At 34.6% G+C, this 16,605-nt stretch overlaps 1 protein-coding gene across 1 annotated transcript in view; it reads left to right on the top strand.

Annotated features, from left to right (window-relative positions):
* The window catches only part of Pacrg (parkin coregulated), a 376,899-nt gene that overhangs the window by 31,690 nt on the left and 328,604 nt on the right, over positions 1-16,605 (top strand). The window contains exon 2 of the mRNA XM_070010826.1: positions 15,238-15,372. Within this exon, the coding sequence (XP_069866927.1) occupies positions 15,238-15,372 (135 nt within the window). The remainder of the gene's footprint in view (positions 1-15,237; positions 15,373-16,605) is intronic.

The following is a 16,605-nucleotide window of genomic DNA, read 5'->3' as shown; positions in this document are numbered from 1 at the left end:
AAAGTTTGCAAGCCTCTATCTGAACCAATAAAATGTAAGGTGGGTTCAATGGCATGTACCCATCATCCCCACTACTTGTAAAGCACAAGCAGGAGAATCAAAGTCCAAGACATGTCTAAGGGAAAAAAACTGAGGTGCTATTTGAAAGATAGTGAAAGCTAAAAAGTCTGTGTATCACTAAGTTGTATATGGCTGCATTGTAAGTGCCAAGTCCTGAGTTTATACATCAGTTCTGAAAGAAAAAACAATTATTTTACTCTCTTAGAATAGGTTATGGTTTGTTGTTGCTATGGTCTGGATAGAAAGTGCCCTGGAAAAGCTGGTGTATTAAATAAAGGCTTTGTTGCCAGCTAGTGGGGCTTTTGTAAAGTGGATGGATCATGACAATGCTGAGATCATGAAAGCATAATTTGATGTCATTATTAGGGAATGATCGAAATGTGGAGTTGGGACTTGGTTGGAGGAAGTATTTTATAAATAATGAAACTTGACTATGCTTGGCATAATTATCTTTATAATATTTATCCCCAACTTTTGCCATTCCTACATCATGAAACTGCACAGTATTTTTGAAACATAAACTTGTTTATTATTAGTGTTTATAGCATAACTGTGTTGATGCATCAGATATTTGAGTATCTATTATAGAGAACTAACACCTCACTTTTTGAAGGGAAAAAATGAATTATTACCATAAAATCCATAATCATATCAATTTTCAAGAGACAAGTTTTATTTTTCTTTGCAAACCTAAAAAAATTTTTGAAGACTTACTATCTCATGTAATTCTTGATTTAGCTATAGGATGAGGTTGCTTACATCTTGTTATGTAGAGGTATTTGAAGATTAAATAGGTTTATATCAAATTACCTGAATATAGTAAATTCATTTACATGTATTAATTTAATGATCTTTAAATGAATTATCAAATATTAGACTATTCTACTAAGTCTCTTAGGCTTCCTTATTAGAAAATAATTTCTTAAGAATTTCTACCTAAATAACCAGGACTGATAACTGTACCAAGATGACTTGCCAGAGAGTCTATGTAGGTCATTCTTCAAACAATTAAAGAAGCCAGATGGAGTGGCACAAACTCGTATTCTAGCACTGGAGGCTAAGGCAGGAGAGTTTTGAGTTCAAGCCTACCCTTAGTTATCTAGCAAGACTCTTGTCTCCTCCTACCTCCAACAAGAATGTTAAAGCAAGACAAGATAAGGTAGTTCTAATTTAGTATGAAATGAATCATGCCCTCCAAATCTATGTCAAGAAAAACAGCTATACAGTAAGACAGAGATGAACAACTAGGCAAATACAGTGGTAATAGGCAACATACATGTGTGAAAATGAAAGGAGGAAAGTTGAGGGAAGAGGTGGGGAATTGAGGCAGAATGATGGAAGGGGTCGCACTGATCAAGATGCATTGTGCTCACAAACAGAGAGATTGAATCGAAATTGTACAACTACTTCTAGATACTAAAAATAAATTAATAAAAAGTGTTTAAATTTTGTTGTTTAGCATTTCCCACTATTAGAAGTGATCTCTTTAGTAGGCTAGTCTTGAGTGGTGTGTGTGTGTGTGTGTGTGTGTGTGTGTGTGTGTGTGTGTGTGTGTGTGTGTGTGTGTGTGTGTGTGTGTGTGTGTGTGTGTGTGTGTGTGTGTGTGTGTGTGTGTAGAGCAGTTCTGCTTCCTGTTATGTGCTAAAAGTCCAAACATCTGTCAAAATGATTTTTGTAGATATCACTTGTATTGACAAAACCGTCTGCTTGTTTCCTTTGAACAATATTGGCCCGAAAGAAACGTGGCCACATTGGCACATCTGTGTTAGCAGAATATGGGACTGAAAAATCCATGTTTTCACAACCCAGTAATTCAGATGGGCACATTCAGAGACTAGGAGCTTTCACATTGTTTTTCCTTCTCTAGTCCAATATCAGACATCCTAACAGAGTACTCTGTTGTTTTGCAGCAAGTCAGACAGTTTTATCCTTTATAATTTTTGCTTAGCCATCCCCATACTAGTTAATTCCTTTAATCTTCCCTCATAAATCAATCTTTCTAGCTCATTAATCATTTGCACTGCACTTTTTAAATCTTACTGTAGCTATTTCTTTCCTCAATAGCTTGTAAAACTGGATTTTTCTTCTACACAAAATTTATGACATATGAATCAGTAGGCTGAATATATAAATTGCTTTTTGCAAGAATGGTGCTTTAACATTCAAACGTCTTTAAGAGTCATCTTACTAGATCTGTGTTGATCTCACTGTGTATCAAAGGACAACCTAGAGCCAGAAAAGATCTGAGGAAGTATTTTAAATTCACACTTCTAAAATATTGAGTTACATTTGACTAGACAGCTGAAATAAATGACAAGATTTATAGCTTTAAAAAAAACCAGACCTGTATTATTGTGTATTATACAAGTAATTTTCCTAAAGGATAAACATATATATTTAAAGAGGAATTAATATAATGTTTATTAGAGCAAGTGATCATAAACTATTTCTCTTCATCTTCTTGTCCTAGAAAGCAACATAGCTAGATTGAATGAGCATGTTGCTCTCAATATTATATGGGATGCTCATACTGCCACATAATTCAAGATAGATTTCATAGTAAGCATGGAATCTATTGAGCATTGATCACTGTTACAATAATACTCTACTGATTGTGTGTGCACTCATGAAAATTAGAAGCCAAATTAAAAATGTTGGTTCCAGTCGATACATTTGACCCTTTCCCCACTGAGACTTAGAGTTTGTTTTGTTTTCTCTCTGCTGTTTCTGCAGATTGGATCTTGGGTTCAAATCTTGGCATCATTATTGACTCCTCTCCCTTTCCCATCTTATCCCACACATAAATTTTTAAATACATCTGAGCAATGTCTTCATATTTCTATAATCTCCTCATTTTAAACAATGTATTCATAGACTAATCCTTTTCAAACATAACTCCAGAAAGGGAGAGAACTGGTCTTCTTCATTCCTAACTACCTAGGAACCTAGAACAGGGAATGCTCCCTAGATGATCATGTGATGAATGAATGAATGCCTCTCTTCACCAGTTTTTTCATTTAGGCTAACATGCTCCACGTCTCTACCTACAGCTTAGAGAATAAATAGGATCCCTTTGGTTTATATCTCATTACTCAGTTGTCTGTCCAAAGCAGATGGAGAGTGCAGTGTATAATATGCTATTTTAGGGCAGCATTAGAAGGGTGAATTCTAATGACAGCTGAGGGGCAAGTCCCAGCTGCCAGGAGGAATACACATACTCCACATACTCACCTCATACTCGACAGTCTGATAACGGTGAAGCACAGAACAGACTTTCTGCCCTCCTCACCCCAATTGGTATGTTTGTATCATTTGTATTTGATATATGCCATTTACATTCTATATTGCCATCCTAAAGCCAGTGCTAAGTGATAAGCTTGTAGTTACTCATGTCAATGTTCAACACAACTTTTCTTTTTTAAAAGTCTCCCTAATCCTCACACAAAAGTGTCAAGTTTATATTAGGAATTTTTCTCCTCCAATAGTTCATAGCAACCATCTTATTTGAGTTTTTATATTTCTAAAACAGTAAAGTTTAAACAATAAGGGGAGTTTTCACTGAAATGTGTATCCTTTCTTGCAAACCTTATAGGTGTATATCCGTTGCCTTTGTTACTTTCCAGTTAAGTTATAATGTGTGTGCTTTATCTGAGTGACAGGTGTTTCTGTACATTTCTTCCTACTTTATCTGGTCATGAGGTTTGTCACTTACAATCAGGGTATTTACTAGCTCTATAAATTAGATAAAATTTCAGAGGACTTTTAGAGGGTGCCACTAAGCTGATAGCAAAGTAGAACATTTTTTGGCTAGCATGAATATATTATAGATTCATCTGAAATTTATTTTTTATTAAATTGCTGTTTCTGGAAACTATCAGTTTGCATCATTACACAGTATTTTTCAAACTTTCTATTAAGATATTCATGATATGTAAGATGCAAATGGTTATAGTCTCTTCACAGATAAAATTAACATTTTCATTCTAATTATTCAGTAGGAAGGAACTTTACTTCAAGACAGATAAAATGTGTTTGGATATGAAGTATTTGTCATGCTTTCAGCATTAAAGGTGTTAGAGCATTGGAATAGATCTTAAACTCTTGTCCATGTAAATTCTTTCACATTTGGCTGGCTCCTTTCTCTGGCCTTAATGTTAGGTGTGACAGTGCATTAGCCAAGCTGTCTCCATTATCCAGGAATTTTATCAGTTGGACAAGACAGATGCTAAATAGGACAGTCTAAGTTGAAGTCTCTGATGACTTTTCAAAAACAGGTTGATAGCAAGAACTATATGTAGGCACTTAAATATGTAGCCTTTATCTAATTTAACTTTAAGAAGGTCACTTTAAGTATATTTTCTGAGCCTTGAACTGTCAAGATTTCTCTTTTAGCATTTGCTTATTGCATCTCTACTTTTTCTCCTATAACAAAACATTTAAAGAAACACTGCTGTCTATTACTGTAAATGAAAATATGCGCCCAAAATGGTGTTGTTTAATCATTGCTTTTGGACAGTATTTCAGAGCAGACTATTTTTGAAATCAAACTTGAGATCCAAATATGTTCAAGTTTAGTTATAAATTTAAGATGACCCAATTACCACTTCCTCAGTAATGCCTGATGCTCTCTTACATTGTATGGGAGGTGGTCATTGTAATGAAGCAGCCAAGCCAAGCAGGAACAGCCACTCACCAGAGATTTAAGCAACTCAGGATCACCAGAGATATAAGCAGCTCACTTGTTCCATCCTGCTGCTCTCCTCTGTGTTCATTTGTCTTCATGAGCTACCATGAATCCTTTCGGAAAAAAAAAATCACAGCACAACATGTTCTCAAACAGAAAAGCTAAGTCTACTAACTAGGCATAGGCATTTCTATATTTTTAATTGAAATAGCTGTCATTTTACTATGCGTTACCATCTCATTCTGCTAAGCATTACATCTTTCTCATTACTCTCATCCGAAAAACTGCTTTATAAAATATTAGTTGTCTATAATCATTATATGAAATGCTAATTTTCATCTTATTATAAGAGACACAATATTAATTTTAGTTTTTCCATGCTAATCATATGCAAACTAGTCTATACAAGCACTTTTACCAGTTGAAATTATTTTATGCAAGTGCCTCTCAAGCCTTAAATTTTCAGATTTACACACTTGTATAAAGAAATTTCAAAATAGGAAATATGGATTTTGTTGGATAAATTTCACAGGGAAGAGAACATGTACTAATCTCACTAAGACTGAATTTTTTATTATAAAGTTGTGTTAACAATGAATGATTATTCAGATGTAAGCAATAAAAAGAAAGTTCAGATAATTGTAATTGTAATTAATCACTACTAACTACAAAGATTGTAAATAGACAAAACTAGGAGATAGTAAATAATTCTTTGGTACATTTTGTATTATTGTACTGAATTCTTTCAACTTTTTGCTGTGCCATCACAGATGTATTTCTATTTCAGATTTCAGGTATATTCATATTTTCTCTCCAAAATATTGTCTATAATGGGGGTATAATATAAACTCATCATATATCTATTATATATAATTTGACCCTTTGTATTTTTGATAAAAATACTATGCCTAGTGACTATTGAATGTTGGTAAAAATCAATTTTAGAAGTTACTTCTTAACTATTTCTAAGAAATATTTTAAGCTATGTAATCATAGGCCTGTGTATACTCATTCAAATTTATACTATACTTCCCAAGTACCTCGAACCACTTCAGATGAATGCATTAGTCATACATATCTTCTACATCTTACACATATTCTAGCTCATATGAGAATTCTAGTGTGGTAATCCCTTCATTTGCTTCTCTTTTCCTCTGTTCAGTTACCATTAATTTTCTCTAGTTTGCCATTCAAGCTTTGCTTCCAATTCAGATTCTGATTGGCCCTAGGATAGGATGGCAGCGCTGGAAGATATCTGGATCTCCTTTTTTATTCCACACTCATTCCTCCAAGTACTCCAGTCTACCTTCCCCTTCCTCACAACACTGCTGCTATACAATCCTCAGGCGGTGTCTTATTCAGATCTTTGCACTGCTGTGACACATACCTAAAAAGAAAGGGGAATTTATTTGAGCCCACGGTGAACTAGATTGATTGCTTTGGGCCAGAGGCAAGGCTGAAACAATGCGGCACTAGGGTGTAACAGAACATCCAGAAATCAGAGAGCAGAGAGAAGTATCCAGGGTCAAAATACACTTGAGTTACTGACTTCCTCCCAGTAGGTCCCACCCTCCAGTTCCACCACCTCTCAACAATGGGTCAACTGGTTTTAGAGTCTGAATCCAATATATCCATAAAGTAAACCAATGGTTAGGTCAGAGCCCTTATGATTTAATATCCGCTGGAAATACCCTCTCAGACCCACTGTGAGGTCTGCTAAGCATAAGGCAATCCAATCAAGCTGATAATTGAGATTTCTGAGGCAAAACACAAATAAAAAACTCATCTACCATTCATGGATTACCAAGATACAATCCCTTCTCTGTTCATGGATTACCAAGATACAATCCCTTCCCCATTCATGGATTACCAAGATACAATTCCTTCCCCATCTCTTGCTAACATTCTGACTGCCCTCTTGTCTTCTCCTGTAGAAGCTGCCCATAAAGCACCCAGTGACCGGTACTGTCTTAGGTTTCCTACCTTTTTCCCCATATATTCTACTCCTGGGAAATGTTGCCAATTTCCATAGGTTGAACCTACCACTTTCTCACAGGTAAACTTTATCAAGACTTTAGGCTTACTAATAATCTCCACACTGATTTCTTTCTTGTCTCATGGCCAACTCATATTCTTTCTCTCACAAATGTAACATGCAGAACAAATGTAACAAGCAGAAGTACCTAGTAGGAGGTGATCTGTTTGAAAAGTTTTACAAAAGATGATGTTTGTGCTGAGTCTCAAAAGTAACTGGTGGTTTTTCAGTTGGAAAGAAAGAACAGTGGCCTGGTGGAACAGTGAAATCCTAGAGACCAAGCCAGAGTAAGACGTATTATGTGATGCTTTCTTATGCTTTAGAGTACTTGTGCAGGGATGTCTAGAGCAATCAACAGTGATCTCTTAAATGTCTTTGTGTAGCATGTCAAAAGGAAATTTATTTATGGAGTTCAGCAGATGAGAGATATAATTTAATTAGTCTATTAGAATATTCATTGTCTAGTACACAAAGGAATGATCTAGAGAAGGCAAAGCTGGAGGCAAGAAGAGCAAATAAAAGACAGACTTTCCTACAAGAAATTCAAAAGCTTTAGATGCACAATGAATAAATTGGAAAGCAAAGATGATAAAATATTTTTATAAACATAACCAGTACATAATATCTTGCAATATAAAAAACACATGTAAATTGCTGTTAAATTGGTAAAGACATTAAAATGCATCCATAAGTGTATGTTTCCATATTGATGCCAAAATAAGACAGTGGCATTTCTCATTTGTTAGCCAGAGTAATCAAAATTAAAAAACAGGAAGATTTGGCAATGTTTCTATTAGGAATCATAATAAAATCCATGTAAGGCTTAGTTTATCTGAAGTTTGGGAATCTATCTGAAGGAAATAATAAGAAACATAGAAAATGGTATCTGCTTAAAATACTTAATGCAATTGGGCTAGAAAAAATGGAACTAATATAATTCCAACTATAATTGCAAATAGTTGGCAGAATATTGCTTAGCCACAAAAACATGTTTTATACCAATAGCAACATCAAACATTTTCCCAGAGTAAAAATGTACTCTAAATAGGAAGACTATAAAAATACAATATTTGTATTGTTTATATTTTTAGGAAGTTTAAAAAACAAAGCACAAAATTACTGAGTGTAGGGAACTTAGATGATTTCTAAGATTTTTTTTTTCCAAACCTCCTGCAGTCTCTTCTCCTGTATATGATTTAAGTGAATAGGCTATTTGCAACTTTGTTGTTTTAAATCCAGACTCACTCTACCTCTAGCATTTTCACATTCAACCAGTTATGCACCCTAGGTATATCTCCTTCATGTTTTTTAAACTAAGTCTAAAATCTGCCACAGTGACTGAGCAAAGTCCTATGAAGCAAAGGTACTGAAATGTTTTTTTAAGGATTTACTTATACCAGTTTGATGCATAGCATGTTACTTATCCTCTTCAATTTCCTTGTCAAGAAAGTCAATTCCTAAGGAATTGTTGAAAGTGTATACTAATGATGTTAATGAACCAACAACTGGAATATTAGTAATTGTTATTTTGGTTCCTACTCTGGATGCTGCCCTAAGTTAAGCACTTTTCAACTTCATGTTTAGAACAAGTTACACATCTTGATTCTACCTGTTCCTGACTCCAGGACATCCTGTAAAAGCTGGGAAACAATAGGAAATAATAAGGTGCACAGATACTAATGTTGTATTTCCAGGTCTCTGATTTTAGAGCTTGGCCGAATAAACTTCCTAAAATACATGTTTTGAACATTTGCCTACTACCCACCCATTGTTACACGCAGTGCCTGATTTCTCCTACCCACCCACTGTTACACGCAGTGCCTGATTTCTGAGGATTACATCATATATCCATATAATCAATGTGATAGAGAAAGAGAGGGAACAAACATCACTTCTGTCTTTCTTTTCTGTGTGTTCTTATCATAACTGTTAGCTTTTTAAGTTGATGAAGCTTATTATAACTACTGCATTTATGCTACTGTCCAGGTGCTCCATTTTGTTACTGTCAGTCTAAGAATTTTCCTCCTTTCCTTTTGTCCTTCCTTTCTTTTTTCTTCCTTCCTTTTTCCCTCCTTCCCTCCTTTCTTTCTGTTCCTTTGATAACCTTAAGTGTTGAAGAATTTCTGCCATATTAAAAAATTACAATTGACAATGGGCCAGACTCTAAACTAAAACACTTCTCACTCAGAAGTCTAGGCTGATGGCAGCAAATGTACCAAACCTGGGGCTCATGTTCTAGTACCTGCCTAACTGGGAAATAGCCCATGCCTTGCTCACCAGCTGGACAATGGCAGGACTTCAATCAATCAAAATTTCAGGTTGAAGTTTATAAAACCTGAAAATCAATACTTTTGCCTTTCACTGTTTCAGTGTTTTAATGAGTTGGCTACATGGTCCAAGTCAAATAACAATACAGACTTCCTACTTGAAATGAAACTCTTGTTTCTGTAGCTCCACTGTATGCCAAAGAAAAAAAAAAATGAAGAGAAAAATCTCAACCCTCAAAATGAAGAATTTTTAGAGAGCCTTAAATTCCTTCCTACTTATTATTATTAGTTTTTTTTGCCATATGACACACACTGTGATCTAAGTCCTAAATCCATTACAGCACATTTAATAAATGCAAGCATATAAAGTACTCTGTCATCTGAAGTCATTTCCAACTGCATTGGATATCTCAGTTCCCAAGTGCATTAACTTTTATTAAAAGCATTCTGCTGTAACATCCATCCTTCCTAATTGGTTTACAGATTGCCCCCACCATTCAGGCAAATCTTAATTGCATTTCCCCACAAATCTGGTTTGATTTATGGTTCCTTATTTGCTTTATATTATTTATAACAAAGCAGTATAAAAATCTTAAAACATGAAATAAAATTTACAATAATTCCTCTTCCACAAATATAGGGCTTAAACTAAGGGTTCTTAACAGATTTTTTTGCTTTCTTTAAAAGTTGCTTAGTCAAGCTATAACTTTATATATGGCTTTTAATATCTCCTTTATCTTTCCAGAGTTACTTGTATTTACTTGGTTTTCATGGACAGAGATTTAGAAATATTTGGAATTATGTTCTTTTTTAAGGCTTTGCTATATATACATGTATTTGGAAAAGAAAAAAATGGTATCATCTAGGGTCATACTGATGAAACACAACTGTAAGATTAAATAATGTCACTATAGATATATGTATACATATTATCACTTCAAAAAGGTAGCTACATGAGATATATATATGTATATATATGTATATGTATACATATTATCACTTCAAAAAAGTAGCTACATGAGAAGAGACTGCTCATGTAATTTTATTGTATAATATATAATACTCATATGATTGTATTGTTACATATATTAAGTAATATCACTTTATATATAGTAATATCACTGCAATAAGGTGGCTACATGAGAACAGGCTGATTGTTTTATGAATCACAACTTTTGAGATGCCAAGAGTTAATGCAGGATGTATCAATAGCAGAATCAAAAAGTATATAAGATGGTTAAAATTAAGCATATAGTAGAGAAATAAAATCAGAACAGAATCTCAAGAAGAATATTGTTGTTTGTGATGGTGAATTAACATGGATTATTTTGTAACGTTCTTTTCTAAATGAAGACTTTCCATTGAACTGTAGACATGTAACCATTTCTGTAGGGTGTGCATGAAAATTTATGGGAGGAAAGAAGTATGAGTTATCTCTATCAATTTATAAAAAGCCTTCTAGGCTTCTTGCAGAGAAATGTGTTCCCTCTTTCAAACTTTGAACAGTTAGAATTTGGAGTTCAGAAGCAGAAATACTGTAGTAGATAGAGCAGGAGAGTCAAAAACAAAAAAGAAATTGATTTTAAAGAACCAGTAAAGCAAGGAGGAAAAATGAAAAATAAATATTTACTTCTAGAAAAAATTGAAAATGATGATTAGAAGATGATAAGCAATAAAACATCCAAATAAGGGTTATAGTTGACTTTCAAAAATGAGACATTGGGATTTTAATATCATTAATGCTGTGAAAGAACCCCAAATACCAGCAGTATCTGCAGATACCATAGCACATGGAGACCCCCTCTCTAGCAATATTGACAGCCTTATCTCTCTCTAAGGGAGGAATATCAGAGGACACTCAATGGAGAATGAAGGATTTTTTCAATACCCAGTCAGAATGAGGCCATGCATGTATGATGTCAGTGTGGAGAATCGGGGGAGTAGTAATGAGGCGCTCTTTACCCCATCTAGCCAGGGAAGTGTGATGGAGGCTTAGTGGGTGTTAAAACCTCCACTGTCACTTAATAATACATGAGGCATTTCCTTATTTGAGGTCAAAAAAAGCAAAGGGAAGCACTCGTCCCTCCATCCCACCTTAGCAGTAATGCACTGGCGCACTCTCCCACATCCCTGCCAGAAATGTCAGAAGAAGTGAGCTGAAACAGAAGGTTTAACTTGCAGAGTTTGGGGGTAGAAGTGTAGCTCAGTAGAAAGTACTTCTCTAGCATGCATGGGTCTCATCCCCAGCACTGCAACAACAGAAGATAAACTCAAAAAGAAATTCTAAATATGTCCAAGTAACCCACAGAAATTCAGGAAAAAGAAAATAGAAAATGAAGAAATTGAACAAAACAAAAACAAAAATGACAGCATACTTAAGCTTTAATGTAATAGTTACACTGAATATAAATGACAAATACACCAAATAAAAGGCAGAGATAGATAAATACATTGTAAAGCCATGATCCAATGATATACTAGTTACAAAAATTCCAATGTAATAATATAGTCACATGTAAAGTAAAAGAAAGTGGAAAATATGTGGAATTAACACTAAAAGAAACTTGAAGTGCCATAATAATATCAGATAAACTTTAGGGAAAACAAATTACCAAAGATAGAGACAGAGATTGCATAATGAAAAAGAGATCAATATTGAGACAATGAATAATGAAAACAACGGTCACCCTACTATGAAGTCACAAAAATCCTAAGCATCTATATAGTAAAATCCAGTGGCCAAATGTATAAAGCAAACACTGAGAGATCTTAAAACAAAATAGATAAATTTGCAATAATAGTTGAAGACTTAAACATCCTTTTCTTATCCACTAATATTACAACTGTCAGAAAATCAGCTAAGTTGTAGAATAACTAGTAACATCATCACCAGGGCTAAGGGCCTAATCAAACATGTAAAACTACAAACCCACATATTTGTTTTGAATGGCTACAGAACACACCAAGATGAACTATGTTAAGGGTCATAAAAGAAACCTCAAAAAATAAAAAAAGAAAATCTGAAATCAGACACATATTTCTAAATAACCCATGGAAATCCCAAGAACTGAATTTGGACTGAACAAAAATGAAGTTGTACCTATATCTATAGAAAATAGCTAAAACATTGCTGAGAGGCAAATGTGTAGTACTGAATATATAACTAGAAAAGGTAAAAATAAATAAAAAATAACAAACCTATCTCATTTTAAAACTAGAAAAATAGATGCAAATCAAATGTAAAAACTTAAAATCATAAATAAAAATGAAAATACAGGGACACAAAGAATAAGCTGTAGAGAGAAATAAAATTGACAATCTACTAGAATAATAATAAACAAAGACACCAATACTAAATATTAGAAATAAATAATGCTTATAACTATGGATACTGCAGACATCAAAAATAATGATAAGGTAAAACTACAAACCCACATCTGTGATTCTGATGAAATTTCCATGAAATGGGTCAATGTGTTAAAAATATAAATTACTTACAAGTCAATAACAAACATAATTAATATAGTTTGGTTTTTTTTTTCTCTTTTTTTTGTTTTTTTCTTTTTTTGGTCAGATGTGGGGCTTGAACTCTGGGTCTGAAAGCTGTCCCTCAGCTCTGCAGCTCAAGGCAAGCACTCTACTACTTGAGACAAAGTGCCACTTGCAGTTTTCTGGTAGTTAATTGGAGATAAGAGTTTCACGGACTTTCGTGCCCGGGTAGGCTTCAAACCATGATCCTCAGATCTCAGTCTCCTGAGAAGCTAGGATTACAGGCGTGAGCCACCAGCACCCAGCTTGAAATAGTTTTATAGCTATATTTCTAATTTATATCAAAAAACAAGAGAAGATTATATGAGCATAGTAACTAGTGCAGAAAAAGTTAAGTTGAACATTCATAATTTTAATCTCAAAAAAATAAGAGAATTTCTCAACTACATAAAGATTATTTCCAAAAATTTCCCAACTTGTTCATGTTTGACCAAAATAGGAAACAAGCAACATGAATTTTAATGGTAAATTTTTAAGCAAACTGTAGTTCATCCATACCTTGAAATGTTATCCATTCAGCATTAGAAGTACTAAACTATTGATAAACAGTTAATTTGACTTATATGAATCTCCACAGATTTGTGCTGAGTGGAAAAGAGCAAGTCCTGAAGAGTCTTCTGCCGGATATAAATTGAAATAAACAAAATTGTATCAATGGTGAATAAGTAGTTGCTGCTTGAAGGCAAAAGGCTGGGGCAGAAGAATGTGTCTATGTAAAAAGAAACTGTGGTGGTAGAAATGTTCTAAGTTTTACCCATATCAGTGCATGCAAACCTATACACCATGCACGTTTACCATACACATCCACAATCACCCTGTAATTTTCTTTAAATACATCATGTGTTTGTGATATATTCCCTCAACCAACTTTCTCTTTTCAGATTAAGCCAATTTTTGTCTCTTTGGATTACATTCTGTCTTTTTTTTTTTGAGGATATTAAAATGATACCATGTTGGTAGATGGTAATCTTTTTTATAAGTAATTTGTGACAAAAAATTAGGCCTTTATAAATCTCAAAAATGTGACTTTAAATGACTCCTTTCTGAGTTACAAATTCTAGAAATCATAGCTTTATTGTTCCTATAATAATGGTGTAGTTGAGAATGGACTCCATTACCTATAGCCTGTAGGTAAAGAGATCTGTACAAATGTCAAATACATAAGGTTATTTAACAATTTGGTGACTTCCGCTGAAAACTTCCAATACCAGAAGAAATTCTGAATGTCTAATAAAAGGGTATCTTGCTTCCTACATGTGATAACCCAAGGCATGACTCCATTACTCAAGTAATCATATTCTTGGAATGAGCATTAACATGGTAAACTCTAAACTCTAATCGATGACTTTGTGTTAACTCATTCTCCGGATCATCCACTTCACTATTCCACCATTTCTTTCTTCTTTTGTGCACTTCCTTAGGCTTGAACTTGGGGTTTAAATACTGGCCCTGAGCTTTTTTGCTCAAGGCTAGCACTTTACCACTTGAATCACAGTTCCTTGAATCACAGTTCCACCTCTGGCTTTTTTGTTGTTGTTGTTTTTGTGATTAATTGGAGATAAGAGTCACATAGACTTTCCTGCCTGGGCTGGCTTTGAACCATGCACCTCAGAATTCAGCCTCCTGAGTAGCTAGGAATATGGCATGAGCCTATTCCATCTTTTCTGAATTTCTTAATTCCCACTTTCAGAACTTATCTCTTATATAATGTGCTTAGATTTTGTACCTTTTATATCATTATTTGTTGTATGTTGTGACAGATATTAGTTTAATATTTGTTTAACTGTTTTTTACAGAGATTAAACTTGATGTAATAAAATACTGATAAATTATTTGCTAGCTTGTCCATTTTAAGTATTATCAAAATAATAATGATTTTTATCAACTAATATAGGAAATGAGTACTTACCTTTTTTGAAAGAAAGAAAACAATCATGTTTGTCTATAGTGTAGATTACAATTTTCTAAATAGTTCATTTACCACATTGAATTTTATAGCCTAGTGAATTTGTTTAGCTGTAAATAATATATATTTAACAGATATGCTTAATGTGAATAATTCAATAAAATACTTCTTTAATGAACAAATATGATTTTGCAAGAACAAATTCACAATACCTATTCTAACATTGCTTTCTCATGAACTGATATTACTGTTTGCAATATACATACATAGTAGACCTCCTTTTTTAATAAACTCCATCATTAATTTTATATCATTTAAAATTGTCAATATTCACAATGACAAGATATGCCATTATTTTATGCACAGACAGAAAGAATGATAAGAAGTATTTAAAAATGTATTCCTTCAGCATTCTACTGTATATGTTAGACCTAAGGTTAGAATTTTAATTTATCAGCTCATACCATGATATTTTAAATGACATTTTCCAGACCTGCTTTTTAAAATAGCTTGGAACAAAGTAGATCCCTAATAATGGATGTAAAATAATTTACTTTTTCAAATGTTTGTATCAATATGAGATTTCATGTGTCATTGATTAGATAATTTGGGCTGAATCTTCAACCATACTTTATGCAAACTATAATTCTTTTCAAGAAATAAATAAATAAAAAGGTCCTAGCTGGGATTGTTTGTTTGTTTGCTTTGAAACCTCATGACTTATTCTTCCCTTCAGGTTCGGGGCCCTCCAGCTGCCGGGGCATTTAAAGAAAGGCCAACCAAGCCCACAGCATTTCGAAAATTTTATGAACGAGGAGACTTCCCAATCGCCCTTGAGCACGACTCAAAAGGAAACAAAATCGCCTGGAAGGTAAGTCGGGGCGCAGCTGCGTCCGCCAGCGGCGCTGTCCCCCAGTGCCACCCAGACCTGGCTGCCCAGTCTAAACCCCAGCAATCCCGCAGCAAATGGAAGGTGGTAGGTGAGCTGTTGGTGAAAACCCGCTCTGTCAGCTGTCCACCTTAACTAACAATTAAATTACAGCCTCCAAAGAGGAAAATGACAGCGTTGCTTTGCCTTGGAGAATTGTCTCTGCTGCCAGATGCATCTCCTTTTTTTCCCCCCCAGAACCTGGCAGCCCAGCCCATTTCAAGCAGTTCCCTCAATGATGGAACTGGAGGCTGGCTACGGAGAGCAACAGCCATTTATCTCCTCCCAATTTCACCTTTCTACAGGACACTTCCAAATGGAGGCTTTAATTACCTCAATGGATAGGCCAAGGTCTGTCTGCTCCCAGGCAGTGAGAGTAGAATGCACAAGGAGGCTGCCACTCAGGACAGGGCTGGGCTCGTGGTCTGCAGGGCCCCATCAGCCGGGCCGGGGCTGTCAGCCTGCCCTGTGAGAGGCTGACCTCCACTGCCACACAGACACTTTTCTGACAAAAGGTTAATTGGCTTCAAAATAAATGTATTGCCTAATGACTCCGGTCTGATGTGGCCTTGCTTCTTTTAAAGGGCTCAGTGATGTTACTTGAAAAACAAACAAACAAAAAACAAAACAGAAACAACTCGTTTTAAAGAAAGCAAGCAAAACAAAGCAAACAAACCTGCCAATCTTTTAACTGGAGAAGGCTTTTACATTTAATTTGAAAAAGAAATGCTGATCTCTTACTGGCTTCTGCTATTTAATTTTTTGGTTGTCATTATCAACAGCTTTGCTTTTGGTGATATTTAACAGCAGTACAGGCTTGTAAGCAATTGCACAGGCTTTACTATCAGATTGGGCTAAAGAAAAGGGGAGGTTTGGGCCTAGTGTCAGTGAAATGAAGCAACTAAGGAGCCAGCAGTGTTTAAAGGTGAGTGGGGGCACTGTTTGTAATTAAGTAACAAATAAGCGAATGTAATGTTTAAAATAAAATTGTCAAATGAAAGAATTGGTCAAAGTGAATAGATGAGAAAGAGGCATTAAAATTAACTTTCCCTCCTTTCTCAAAAGATGGAAAGAATAGCTGGTCACATCTATAATATACCTTTTAAAAGTGTTTTCATGCTATCAACAGACACTTCTCAGTCATTCAATCCTCAGTTATTGACCTCAGATTTATAC

This window comes from Dipodomys merriami, unplaced genomic scaffold (assembly GCF_024711535.1).
Source record: "Dipodomys merriami isolate MVZ:Mamm:240054 unplaced genomic scaffold, mDipMer1.0.p SCAF_8, whole genome shotgun sequence".
Taxonomy (NCBI): Eukaryota; Metazoa; Chordata; class Mammalia; order Rodentia; family Heteromyidae; genus Dipodomys; species Dipodomys merriami.
This window is presented reverse-complemented; position numbering and strand designations above follow the sequence as displayed.